Genomic DNA, 9,669 nt, shown 5'->3' on the forward strand with positions numbered 1-9,669 from the left:
TTGTGTTGTTTTTGTTTGGTTTTTTTTTGGACGGCATTATAGAGAGTTAATGTAATGTTTTGTCCACCCAATTTACAGTACATACATTACCATTAAATTCTACAATATTTTCTACAATAATAACCTTTTATTATAATATTTGTGTATACATTACCTCCATGAAAGAGTGTTAGGAGAAGAAAAGCGACAGCAGGATGGGAAATCAAAGATCCAAATGCACTGAGTTGAGATTTATGGGACGTTCTATCCGTCTGCCGAAGCATCCTGCAGCGCTGAACATAAAAATAAAAAATAAAATGAATTCCCAAAAAGATCATGCAGATGAAAAAAATGTTTCAACTTGCAAATTATACAAATCATTCCTCTCAACCTGCCAAAAATGACGTTTAAAGTGGGATGTAAAGTTGACTGAAATGATAAAATGGGTTATATTTAAAGATACATCTTACGTGTACATTAAATCAGCATGCATGGGCTGTGAAAAAGTAGTCGAGGTAGAGAGAAAACCATACAGTATGTGATAGCAAAATTAAAAAAGGTATAATTTCCTCAACATTAAGATTCAAATAAGAGCAGACAAAGTTTAATTTCAAAAGGATTTCCTACCGTTTGCCTGAATCCAGTTTGCAAAGCTGCAGGTGGTCAAAGTCCTTTAATAAAACAAATACACTGACCTGTGCCTGCTCTGTCTTATCTACTGCTGCACCTACACTCAGCCTATTAGATTCAAGTCAGTATGACCAATGTTGTAAAAAGGGTTGATGTACGTTAGTATTACCAGCAACAGACTCCCAACTTAAGTTTCACTGTTTTATAAATGCGAAAGCCCCTAAAACAGCTATTAGTTTCTTTAGGTTTGGCAGAAGAATAACCATTTACAGAAATCATAAGTGAGCTATAAGCCTTTAAATATTTACTTACAACTTGCTTCCAGTGTTTTTGTGATTTGTGTTACATTTAATTACAGGTGGCTGAACCTTGACCCAGTTGCCAGGTAACTGATCATCACTACCATAAAATACTACAGCAGCATTCAGATAGGTGACAGGTCTGCTGATTTACTGCAGGGGGCAGAGCAGGACTTCCTATTCATTAATTTATTGTTTGTCACTGCCTTTTATCAAAGGAAATGTGAGACTATTTATTCATATTGTACTCTGCACTGTGGCCATGCTTTAATTTCTATTCTCCTGTTTAAAGGTCTTATTTCATTTTAGCTTTTTGTACTGTCTGTTTACTCTTTGAAATCCTATCTAGCTGTGTCTTTTTCATATTGTCTTGTGTTTCCTTTATATCTCATTTAAATGCATTTTATTCCTTATGTAAAGGCCTTTGAGTTACCCTTTTGTTGTTCTTCAAAGTTTCAATAAAAATAAGTCTACAAGAAAACAGTGGAAAAAGGCTCCCCAATGAAATGGTCAATGAAAATACTTCGAAAGTAGGTGCCAAGATGTCCCCTTTACATCCAAGAAGGACGTAAAGGGGACAAATCTGCACATTTCCAGTCTGTATTTTTAATCTGGGCCTTTACTGGAATATCTTTGCATGATTTACAGTTAAAAACTCATCATTTATCTTATAGTGGTCCTTTATGGAGCCCCTCAGTTCAGCCACTGTCTGAAGGTCATTTAGCTCCTGTCTCTTTAAGGCCACCCTCCCGGATCCTTGAGGGGGTTCCAGGGGGTCCCCAACAGAAAGGAGAATCATTTATTTTCACTACAATTCCATCCATAAGTAACACAATGAGAGAATGTATGACTATTTCGGTCATTGGTTTCATACAGTTTCCATAATAAAACTACAAAAATCTTGTCAGATGGGGGTCTGTGGTCTAATATGTGTCAGTTTAGAGTTCCTTGATGTGAAAAAGTCTGAGAATCACTGTTCTAGAGCACATCTGCCTCACATAAGAGTCTGTACAAGTTGAGTTTAACACCAGAAGTAATCTGAAGTATAATCTGCACAGGAAGAGGAAGTTCTCACCTCCATTATATTTAGTTTTGATTCAGTCTGACGCTCAGACAGTCAGTAGCAAGACACCATGGAGGTCACAGCTCTCTGCTTCAGACTGTGTGAGTACTCAGTGTCTATTTGTTCTCAAATAATAAAAGGAAACAAAATAAAAAGGCATTTTGAATTTAACTTCATTAAATTCTTTATAACTTCATTATAAATTAAACTTTAAACTCTCCACAAGTTTAAGAGGTAAATGACTGAGTTGAACATAACTCTATTATTGTGTCGTGTCTGGATGTATTTGATTATGCACTTGTGGAATTACAGAAATCTGTTAAGCAAAATCATGATTCAAGGATTTAATTAATCCATCAGTATTCAAAAATATATGATTTCTTTTCATAATTGATATTGAAAGTGTTTAGCAGTTGCCAATGTTTGATTAATCTCTAACATTATAATAATGAGTAAAATTCCTCTATAGTTATCATATATGTTGAGTTAGTGATTAAATGTAGATTCTACATACAGCATAACAGCATCTATATATGAGGCTCTGCTCCTTTGTCTCTCCAGTGATCAATGTGTTGATTCTGCTGGTTGCAAATGTGCAGCAAAGTCATCCTCAGACATCTGGTAAGTAGTTAGTTCATCAAATGTCACCCTTAACCCTTATCCCTAACCCTGACCTGAAAACTCAGTTGACCCAAGCCTGCAAAAAACCCAATTCTCATGCTAAATGCCTAAATAACAAGGATACTGGCAAATATTTATGATTAAGCTTCCAAGAATTTTATTGTTTTCTCAAAATGAGATGGAAGAAAGGAGTCATGCTGTTAGTTTTTTAATTATTTAGACACCTGAGGAATACATGATGACAACACTGAGTTATATGTACCAGTTACCCCTGCTAACCCCAGCTTTCCTTCAGCTAAAGGACAGTAAATCTGAAATCCTTTTACTTAGCTGTCCATCTGATCCATCTTCACCTTGTTAGTCTGTTGGTTTTGAAAATTTCTATACAGAAAAACTGTCTGTACTGAACACAAGTCAGCAGTTCATTCATGTTCCAACTCACGTCTGTCTGACAGAAAATAGACAACTCATACTTCACTCACCGACTTAAAGCATATTTTTTATTTCTAGTCTATATAACTTCTAACCACATTGTTTATGTATTGCTTCTGACTTCAGGCAAGGAGTTCTTTAGCTTTGTATTCCCCAATCATTTTGATTTTATTTTGTTTTTCTTATGCAAGTTTTTGTCCATCATCTGGGAAGCAACTTCTTAATATATGTTGTTCTCTGTTTCTCTGTGTCAGATGCAGATGTTCGTATCGTTCCATCCAGACTGCAGCTCTTTGAATATGAATCTGTGTCTTTTACCTGTGAGGGATTTGTTGGATCAGCTGGATGGAAAGTGAGGAACATCAAGGGAGTCATTAGAAAATGTCCTAACATGACCTGCAACATTAAGTATGTCCTCCCATCACACAGTGGAGAGTACTGGTGTGAAGGTGGAGAAGGACAAAGAAGCAACACTGTCAACATCATTGTCACTGGTATGTTTATTCAAGGTGAAGAGTTTGAGTTTAAATCAGGAAAACTTCTAATAACCAATTAAATCTTTACCAAAATGTTAACAACTCTAATATTGTTCAGGTGGTTCTGTGATCCTGGAGAGTCCTGTCCTTCCTGTGATGGAGGGAGAAGCTGTGACTCTGCACTGCAGACACAAGACAACCTCCAACCGCACAGCTGATTTCTATAAAGATGGCGTCTTCATCAAGACAGATTCCACAGGCAACATGACCATCCACAATGTCTCCAAGTGTGATGAAGGACTCTACAAGTGCAGCATCTCTGGAGCTGGAGAATCACCAGAGAGCCGGTTGGCTGTCAGAGGTCAATGTACTACAGAAGAAGGCATGTTAATAATGTTTTATTGTTTTTGTTTTTTTTAAGCTAACTGCATGTGTGAGTGTGTCACTCCAAACCTTGCAGGTACAGAACTTTAGCATTAATGATACCACATGCCTGAACAAAATGTTGAATTGGTCAATAATTCCTCAAGTAATTTGGTGGCCGTGTGGCACATTCAGTGCTTGCTGGGATAGACGAATCTGAACAAGATAAGAGGAAGGTGTAAAAAAAATAATGGAATGCACCACACAAAGTTTGAAACTTGCCAAGCATTAAATTATTGAATGTGTGTTAGTAGGTAACATAAAATATATTTTATGGTGTCATTCAGGTGGTGATGTGATAATGGAGAGTCCTGTCCTTCCTGTAACAGAGGGAGCTGCGGTGACTCTGCGCTGTAGAAAGAATAAAACTTCCTTTGATCTCAAAGCTGATTTCTATAGAGATGGCCTCCTTATCAGGAGTAACTCTACAGGAGAGATGACCATCAACAATGTTTCTAAGTCTGATGAAGGATGCTACAAGTGCAGCATCTCTGGAGCTGGAGAATCAGCAGGGAGGTGGCTGTCAGTCAAAGGTGAGATACAATACTAATATATAATATACTGGTATAAAAAGGAATTTAAACTCCCAAATCACTGGTGTATGCAGTGTAAAGAGGGAAAGTACCTTAAAGATTTTAGGTTTTCTTTAACTAATAGTTGTGTGTAGCTGCATGTCTGGCCACTGATGGTTTTGTTAACTGCTATAATCTCATGCATGATGATGCAGCCAAACATTGAACTCACAGAACTTTATTTCAAATTCTAGTGGAGATCCCAAAGTATAATGGCTCTGTGACCCAAAGTAAGGACTCATTGGTACAACTTGCAGACAAAACAGGTAAGGTGAAAGAAAATTTACAAGGTCATTAATCACAATCAGAACCAAACCAAAAGACAAAGGTCCAAAAGAGGCAGGCAGGATAACCTGACAAAAAGCCTACGATGCTATGCCCTAAAATCCAACTGAAAATACATTGCATTCATATCCTGTGCTCTCCTTTGACAAAAAACATGTATCAATTTGACGGTACACCATTATTTAACTCTCTACACACTGTGGAAAGAGACCTTGTTTCCATACAGCAAATCAAATCTTGCTATAAGTGATAACGTCATAGGCAAAGTGATATCATAGGCAGAACAGACAGTCACACTGAGCCTGATAGCATCCTGCTACACAAAACAAAAGCCACAGACACAGCAATGCATATTTCTTCTTAAGTCTCCTTCTTATCTGACTTAGAAACAAAAAGATCCCAAAACACGCCCACAGACCTGCGATATGCACAATATTGTGTAACTTATAAATATGTGGAGTATGTATGTAAGAAAGTATTTTCTGTCATCCTTCCAGCATTTTGGAAAGAGATTCATTTTTCCCACCATTACGTCATCCTGCTTTGGACTGTTGTGACGGTTTTGTTGGCTCTGCAGCTGCTGGTGATTGGACTACTTTTCTGGAAGAAACAGCTGGGTACAAATATTATACTTGACATAAACAAAACATAGGAAACACTTAAGAGAAATTTACTGAAAGCAAGTTTCATCACTGAGAGTTCAAAGGGGACTTCTAGATCGATGTTAAGGACCATTGAAAATGTTCTGGTTGTGTTTTTGCAGATTCCCCCTTTAACATATTTCATGTTCTGTTTATTTTGGCATTTAGTTGTCCAATATTTTCACCATTTTTATTGTTACATGTGAGGGAGCTTTTTGGAGGACCTGCAGGGATTAGAGAATTAAATTGCACTGTAAGGGCAATTGGGACGTCTTCTTCCTTGTATTTTCTGTTAATGAAAATTATTTTTTCTGTAAATTTCTTGAGCATTCTTGTATTTTCATTCCATGTGGATTTCACATACATGCTAATCACATTAACAGCAATTTAGAAACATAAACAAAAGATTGGATTCATTTATTTGAAGAGTCAGAGATTTAGTCTTGGCCTCACGAGAGGAGCATGTGTAAAATGTCACATGTTCATTAATTGGAAAACAGTTTGTTCCTTGAGTACTACAGTACAGATGAAAACTCACTAAATAAGCAGATGAACAATCATCAAGCAGGTAATGCTTGTGTAATTTTTTTCTGTGTTTCAACTGCTTTTCAGATTAGTCCACTCATAAGTGAAACAAATTGGCTTGGATTTAGTGAAATTCTTAAATTTAGCACTTTAGATCTAAAAGTCTAAAGTCTAAAACTTAAAGACATTACATAAAAATGTAAAAAATAAATAAATAAATAAAATTACATCTACTATACCTTTGTGCATATGTCTACCTCACTAAAATTGAATCTAAATCATTATACAAATTTATTCTACGGAAGACTACTGGGTGAACATTTTCATTTTCATTTCAGTCTTACTAGAGGCCCAGATGAGTAATCCACACAATGACATTTATGCTGTCGTCAAAAGAGACAAGAAAAAGAAAGGTAATTTACTATGCTCTCAGAAAAAAAGTTCTACATGTAGTGTTTTTAATTTTGGCACTGTTATAAGTAGTCGTTCATTTCACATCATCTCAGTCTTTCTCACACCATGTTTTGTTTTTAGACACTGCAGACGCTGCTGATAATTTGAACCTCTGCCTTAACACAAACCACAGCAGCAAACCACAGACAGAAAAGGGTAAGGGGGGCCTCTCGACCTTCTCACAGCTCAGGTCTCAAGGCCTGAATATCATTCTGATATTAGATCAAACCCAGGCTGTGTTAACATGATGCATTAACATCTTATAATATAATTGATTTTGCTGTTCTTCTATTTCTCTTTGTGTTTCTTTTTTGGATAAAGATGAAACCCGGCCTCAATCTTTTGACTCCACTTTCACCACTGATGACACACCACAAGCTCTCCAAAACGGTTATTATATTATTTTAATGCTTTAGGATGATGCAGTATTTTAAGTTCATTTCTAATGGCAGTAGCTAAAGGTACATTTTATTGTTACTAGAAGAGTTTCTTTGAACTTTGGTGAATTCACTCCTTCAGTGTGGTTATTAACCCAGGTGCATATAATCCTTATTGAGATTGAGATCATTATTCTGAAATGAGGGATAGGCTTACAAGAAATAATGGGACAGAGCCAACAACCAAAGGGAAAAAAATATTTGAATATTTAAAAATGACTAGTTATTGTCATGTCATGTTCATGTTTCCATGATGATCATTTCAGAATGGAGAGTATCCAGCATCACAGCAACAGCAGATCCATCAGCAGCGACGGATCCACCTCTACCAGATCAGGATAACATATATTCTACCATCTAAAAGGTAAAACTGAGAGTAATACTGGCCTTCACATCTCTCTCATCAAGTCCAACTATATTTAATGGGATATGAGAAGTAACTTGTCATATGGTTCAGGACTTGAACTCACCATGATATTAAAGCTGCCATGGTGTAGAGGGTTGAAAATGTTGGATGTTGCTTCCCCTGACTGTACGCTGTTGTACATGTGATCACACCTAGCTGTAATGCATTGTTGCACTATAGTGAATTGTAGCCTACAGGGTGTTGATAGAGCATGTAGTTACCTCTGGCTTATGTGTAGTTACTCGTTTAAGTTCATGTGCATTAACATATGTTATGTATTTCCTATGTGTCTTACAGGTCACTGAAGAGGATCCACCTGACTGAGGGAGATAAAAGAGATACAAGTGTTTACATTCAGTATGCTCTATTTGCATGATTGTATCCAGTTCAAAGTACAAGATTTTTCCATCTTGCCACGATTATCGTGTAAGATATTGTGCATTTAATGGCAAGTTAAACAACAATAAGTGCTAAGATTTGCCAAAATTAGTAGGATTTTCATCCAATTAAACACCAGGTCAAATATAATATTTCTATTCATATCAGCCTGGTTGTTGTCTATTTGAAAGGGTAATTGCAAATTAAACAGCAATGTAGTAACATCATTGTCAGTTTTTAGTAATGAATTGAATAAAGAATCAAACAAATAAAAAATCAAGTTGATAACTACATTTGATAACTCAGTTGTGTGACAAAATATGCATTACGTGTTTATAGTAAGTAAAAACAATGTTTTGTTCTGTTAACTTTAAATTAAGTATGTTTTGTATTACTTAAGTACATTTTTACATAATAATTTTCTTGAGAAAAAATGCATAGAGTAGATAGAGTTGATATACTGTTTATTTAGTTGTGGCCTGTGGCCAGAGTTTGATAGCAGAATCTGTTTCAGGGATCGTCTGAGCTCTTCAGCTGAGTCAAAGTATCAGTGTCTATTTTTAAGAGGCCCCAGTTTGTTATAGTGGAGCGGTTAAACCACCTTGTTCTACGTGCTCTGCATGTTCACACCGTTGAAGACGCTGTTTACAGGAACAGAGCTGCTGCACGTTTTAAACACATTCTCTGTGGTTGACTGCTAACATGATGATGTTATATCAGTTTGACATGAAGCAGACACACTGTGTTTTGACTGTCAAGTTCTCATAAATGTGGATTACCATTAACATAACAATGTTTTTCAGTTAATATGTAGCTTAATGTAGAAAACACATTTCACCTTAGTATAATTGTAACTAACCTGAGAGGTTGAATGTGAAAGAGCAGGAATAAATGCAGCAGTATTAGTAAAGATAAGACATTCGTCTTATTCATGTCAATTGTTTTGCACATTGAGCAAGAGAAACAGTTTCATTCTGCTGTGCACTCCTCGATGTATGTAAACTGTAACTTTAATAATCTTTCCATAATTTTCCACTTACATTGGAGCATTTCTATGCGTTGGACCTTAAAAGAGCAGCATCAAGCTACTGTTTGAATGTTGTAAATAAATTATAGACATGGTTCTGCTTCCTTTCTCACTCACCCACTATATCCTTCTTAAACGCACAAACACCTCAGATAGAAACTGATAAATTATGAGCACAAATAAGAAGTCCTCTTCTGCCCCCTGGTGTAAATTATTATATTGCAAGTTTTATGATCTCCTGTTTAATGACACAAACAGTGGTGGAAGAAGTATTCAGATCCTTTACCTAAGTAAAAGTACTGATACAGCAATGTAAAAATACTCCATCACAAGTAAAAGTCCTCCATGAAAAATCCTACTTAGTAGAAGTAAAAGTAGTTAAAGTATTGCAGTAAAAGTAGTGGTTTGGTCCCTCTGATTGATATATTATTATATATGACATCATTAGATTATTAATAGTGAAGCATCATTGCTAGAGCAGCATGTTACTGTTGTAGCTGCTGGAGGTGGAGCTAGTTTCAACTACTTTATATACAGTTAGCCAGTTAGCTTTATATACAGCGCTTGTGTCCGAACCACCAGTGGTTTGGACCAATCAGTGTCCTATGAGGATTCTTGAATGATGTCATGATCTTGCGATCTCGCAAATCCAGCTTTCTTTAGGGCATGCATCTTCTCATTTGTTACCTATTGGGTTTCTTTCTGTCTGTAATCCAGGTTTTCTTTATATTATTCCAACCAGACTGCAGTACTTTGAATACGAGTCTCCTCACCTGTAGGGGTTTGATGGCTCAGCTAAATGGATTGGGGTGAGAAACATCGAAGAATTCATCCCAACATGTTCTAACATGATGTCAGCGGTGACCTGCACCATTAACAATGCCTTTGAAACAGACAGTGGAGAGTATTGGTGTGAAACTGGAGGAGGAGAGAGAAGCAACGCTGTCAACATCATTGTCACTGGTACGTTTACTGTAAAAAAAAAAAAAAGACAGAATTTATTAAAATAAATCACACTGTAA

General features: G+C 36.3%; 1 protein-coding gene across 1 annotated transcript; it reads left to right on the forward strand.

Moving 5' to 3' along the window:
* Positions 1 to 4,214: 4,214 nt before the first annotated feature.
* On the forward strand, positions 4,215 to 7,861 carry LOC121889740. The gene is made up of 8 exons (XM_042401936.1): positions 4,215 to 4,456; positions 4,690 to 4,761; positions 5,278 to 5,397; positions 6,285 to 6,359; positions 6,481 to 6,555; positions 6,721 to 6,789; positions 7,103 to 7,200; positions 7,540 to 7,861. Exons 1-7 carry the CDS (start codon positions 4,225 to 4,227, stop codon positions 7,195 to 7,197), a joined length of 738 nt encoding a protein of 245 aa, XP_042257870.1. The 5' UTR covers positions 4,215 to 4,224; the 3' UTR covers positions 7,198 to 7,200; positions 7,540 to 7,861.
* Positions 7,862 to 9,669: the final 1,808 nt, after the last annotated feature.

Source organism: Thunnus maccoyii, chromosome 22 (assembly GCF_910596095.1).
Source record: "Thunnus maccoyii chromosome 22, fThuMac1.1, whole genome shotgun sequence".
NCBI classification, from domain to species: Eukaryota; Metazoa; Chordata; class Actinopteri; order Scombriformes; family Scombridae; genus Thunnus; species Thunnus maccoyii.

What these genes read in the sequence shown, in the direction of transcription:
- LOC121889740 (XM_042401936.1), top strand. Translation starts at nt 4,225, where the DNA reads ATGGAGAGTCCTGTCCTTCCTGTAACAGAGGGAGCTGCGGTGACTCTG. An exon ending in CAAACCACAGACAGAAAAGG is followed by an intron (nt 6,556 to 6,720) that starts GTAAGGGGGGCC and finishes TTTTGGATAAAG; the next exon opens with ATGAAACCCGGCCTCAATCT. An exon ending in ACCACAAGCTCTCCAAAACG is followed by an intron (nt 6,790 to 7,102) that starts GTTATTATATTA and finishes TGATCATTTCAG; the next exon opens with AATGGAGAGTATCCAGCATC.